Genomic DNA, 3,775 nt, shown 5'->3' on the forward strand with positions numbered 1-3,775 from the left:
GTCGGCGGCTGCTCCTGGAAGGCATAGGTCGGGCCGCCGGTTGTTGCTGGAGGCTTTTGACTGCGTCGGTCAGTACGGTCATCTGCCGTACGATGGCCGCAATCTGGGCCTCCGTGGTCACTGCAAGGCGCGGAGAGCTAGGCTCCGCCGCCGGTGGTGGTGGGGAGGCTTCTTCCCAACGGGAAGAGCGCCTGGCCGACCCAGTGACTCTCGATCGTTGAGCTCTTGTCTTTGTCATGCTGTTCCCCTACCTGGCGCGCCAATCTGTTGCGGCCAATCGCCTCGTCGCCCGATCGCCGGGAAGCGTGCACCTGCAAAAGGAAGTCCGCACTGACCGGAGGCGGCTCCGGCGGGGACCCTCCGACGGTCAAGTCAGAGAGGTGACTGGGCAACAGTGAAATGCAGACAGAGAGCTCTGAGAAAGAGAGAAGAAGAGAGAGAGAGGAGCGAGCCTGCGTATGTGGGAGAGACGGGCGGATCGACCCTTTGCACTGTTGCCTTCCCCGGTATATATAGTGGAGCACGGTATGGCACCGTCATTAATGGCGCGGACAAGTGAGGAACTGTCAACTCACTGTAGACTGTCAGAGCCGCCGTGAAAATGTCATGTCGCCGTGTAGCCGTCTAATCACCAGGGTTGACCCGGCTCTCGGCGGGACAATGCCCCTAGGTAACTGTGCCGCATGTCCGTGTCAGAGCTGACAACGTCTGGCGGCCGTACGGTGGTTGGTGGAGTCGGCCGACCCAAGGTCGGTGGCCAGCAGAGTGGCGTCGGACTCCTCCGTCGGTCAGCGAGCTTCGTGTGGGTCGGCTACCGGACCTCTGGGTTTAGTCGGTCGGGAATGGACCTTGGAATGGCCGCAATTAGCCGCTGATGGCGTCCGTCGGCCTGTCGCCCGACCTACGATCGGCTAGTCAGAGTCGTCCGTCGGGCCGTTGGTTAGTCGGTCGGGCTGCCAGCCGGTCGGGTCCTCCGGTAGTCGGTCGGTCGGTTGGGCCGCCAGCCGGTCGGGCCCTCCGATAGTCGGTCGGTCGGTCGGGCCGCCAGCCGGTCGGGCCCTCCGATGGTCGGGCGGTCGGTGGGTATCCCCCTACAAAATTAATTAAGTGAGCATCTGTCTGATAACGCCATTATTGCGGTGTATTATTCACAGTCCCGTTGTAGCAGCTGATAACGATGGCTGTGATTTTATGATGGCCATCGTTTTTTCCCAGCAAAACGCATTTGACGGCTGGACTGGACTGGCTCGTTACTGATGTCTGTTTTCCCTTGTTTTTCGTCACCGGCCACATTGATAGGCCAGTGAACGGACGCTACAGACACAGCACAGAAAAGCATCCACATGGGTCTGTCGGGATTTAAGCAATTGGCAGGCTCACCGGGGGCCTCATGAGCTGTCTGAGATTGGACGTACTCTTCTCCGCCTAAAGATTAATCCATCAAGAAAACTCTCTCTGAAAGAAAAGAATTGTGAATAATAAGAAATCGGAGCAGAGATCCCATCTCGGATCTAACAGGCTCCATGTGGCGACGCTATCAGCGGTAATGCCCTTTAGTTAAATAAAGACTAAACAAATCGTGCCACGACAATTGCGACGGCAGGAAAGGAACAGCGGCTAGCTATATGCTTATTGTTATGTAAACATTATCACCGTACACATATTATTATCTCATGCCCCAGAGGTAGGTCAGGTATGGATTATTCGGTCGTCTCACACACGCACGACAAATACAAGAATTACAAAGGGAAATCGGAAAAAATGAAAAGTAATATACGAAGAATGAAGAAGGAAGGAGACCACGTGCTGCGACAGCGACAGAGCAACAAGAATGGTATACTGTTCGTCCCTATTCATCTAATCCATCCGCCGTCTCGTCATGTATCTAGAGAGATATCAAGTAGCTGGAAGCGACCGACAGAAGAGCAACCGCCAGGGAGAAAATGAAGGGGCGCGCCGGTGGAGCGGAGCTAGATCCACCGGACGGCCCAGGTGCCATCGGCGACTGCGGGTTGCCGGAGGACCCGGCTGAGGCAGGCGCTGGGCTGCCGGAGGACCCGGCTGAGGCGGGCACTGGGCTGCCAGAGGGCCCGGCTGAGGCGGGCGCTGGGGCGCCGGAGGGCGTGGGACCGCTGGTCGTCGGGGCGGGCGCGGGGCCGGCGGAGGACGACGAGGCAACGGTGATGGCCAGCTTCTGGCCGGCGGAGCAGTGGCCGCTGACGCCGCAGATGTAATAATGGTCCCCGGAGGAGGTGATGGTGACGGTGGCCGGACCTGTGGACAGGGTGGAGCCGATCTGGTCCTTGGTCGAGCAGGCATCGTAGCTGGACTTTGGCAGTTGGACCACGTTGTGGATCCCCGTTGGGAAATTGAAAACTGCAGATATATACAAACCGCCGTTATGATCACCATCATCGTCATCAAAAGACACACTTCATCAGTTTGGGCCAATCAAAATCAAACATGTAAAATACTGGGTGACTTTGATGGCCCATCCATCATCATCATCGTCATCAATCACACACACACACACAGAGTATGACAGTACTGCCTGGTTATAAAATCCTCTTTCCGTCAATCACCTTGACGGCCGGGGAGGGTGGGAGAGAGCGAAAAAAGTTTTATGCACCGATGGTAGTTTCAGCAGTCGGTAACTATTTTTGATAGTTGAGTTGAGACGAGGAGTACTGCACTTACCAAGGGTGTCGCCCACGACGAAGGTCTGGGAGGACGACCACTTGTCGTAGAAGCTGGCGTTGGGTGGGATGGTCCATCCGGTGCCGCTGCCGCCCACCACGTGCCTCGTGGCCGCTGTGACCACTGAGCCCTCCAGCAAAAGGCTGGCCGCCACCACGGCGACCATCATCCAGGCCCAGTCCGCTCTTTTGCCGCCTCCTGATCCACCCATCCCCTTTCGCTCGTTGGGTTTAGTGTTCTGCAGGTCGCCCCTCCAACCCCACCTTCTCCTTCAAATCCGCGTGCTCGCTTTCCTGCAGATCTGCGTTTGCTAGGTGCTCTCAGATTATGTATGTAAGCGATGGGTGGTGGTGCGGGAGTGCTATTTCTAACAGAAAGATGAGCCGATAGGATGAGGTTCTCGATCTATGCCTACCAGGCTATTTATATTTCCAAAACGGGGTGGGGTTTGCCTTTTCGTAGGTGGGAGGAAGGTTAGGCGATGGGTAAAACTGGCTGTGTGAACCGAGGCGTAAAATGTCCACGCGGCTAGTTGTTGCTGACCAGAACCTAACCTAACCTGGCCGCATCTCACCGACGGACGCGTTCGTCCTCGGGGCATGGCCTTGGCTGGTGGGTGTGACTGCCACCACCCCACAATTGTTTCTTTTTCTCGCGGGCTAGCTGGTGATGCATGCTGCGCCGCGTGTGGAAGCAAACGCCGCAGCTGGCCTCTACTTTTTGTCCACTAGCTCACGACCCGGCTCGCTCGTGGTCTCTGTATCCGGTCCACCTAATACTTTCGGGCGCGGATCCTGCAGTGCACCACAGCATATGGTGCCGTGCAAATGTACGGCCATGGTTTGTTGGCCGTCCATCGTGAGATGGATGGCCAACGGGATGCAGTGCGTACAGCGGTGCGTTGCACGCACCAGAGCACGCGATTTCAATAATTTCTCTTGTCGGGGCCCGTCTTGCCTACAACATGGCATGTACGCGGCTTTGACCGTTGCCATAGCACCTCACATCTCTTGAATCTCCTAGTGAAGCCATCATCGCGTCATCTCCGAGACACAAGTCAGTCTGCAATCCGAGGTGA

At 56.7% G+C, this 3,775-nt stretch overlaps 1 protein-coding gene across 1 annotated transcript; it reads right to left on the bottom strand.

Moving 5' to 3' along the window:
• Positions 1-1,602: 1,602 nt before the first annotated feature.
• On the bottom strand, positions 1,603-3,101 carry LOC105045783 (chemocyanin). Its single transcript, XM_010924218.4, has 2 exons — positions 2,698-3,101; positions 1,603-2,376 (listed from the first exon to the last, which is right to left on the bottom strand). The coding sequence occupies exons 1-2, from the start codon at positions 2,906-2,908 to the stop codon at positions 1,886-1,888; spliced, it is 702 nt and encodes a 233-aa protein (XP_010922520.1). The 5' UTR covers positions 2,909-3,101; the 3' UTR covers positions 1,603-1,885.
• Between the last annotated feature and the right edge of the window lie 674 nt (positions 3,102-3,775).

Source organism: Elaeis guineensis, chromosome 2, assembly GCF_000442705.2.
Source record: "Elaeis guineensis isolate ETL-2024a chromosome 2, EG11, whole genome shotgun sequence".
NCBI lineage: Eukaryota > Viridiplantae > Streptophyta > Magnoliopsida > Arecales > Arecaceae > Elaeis > Elaeis guineensis.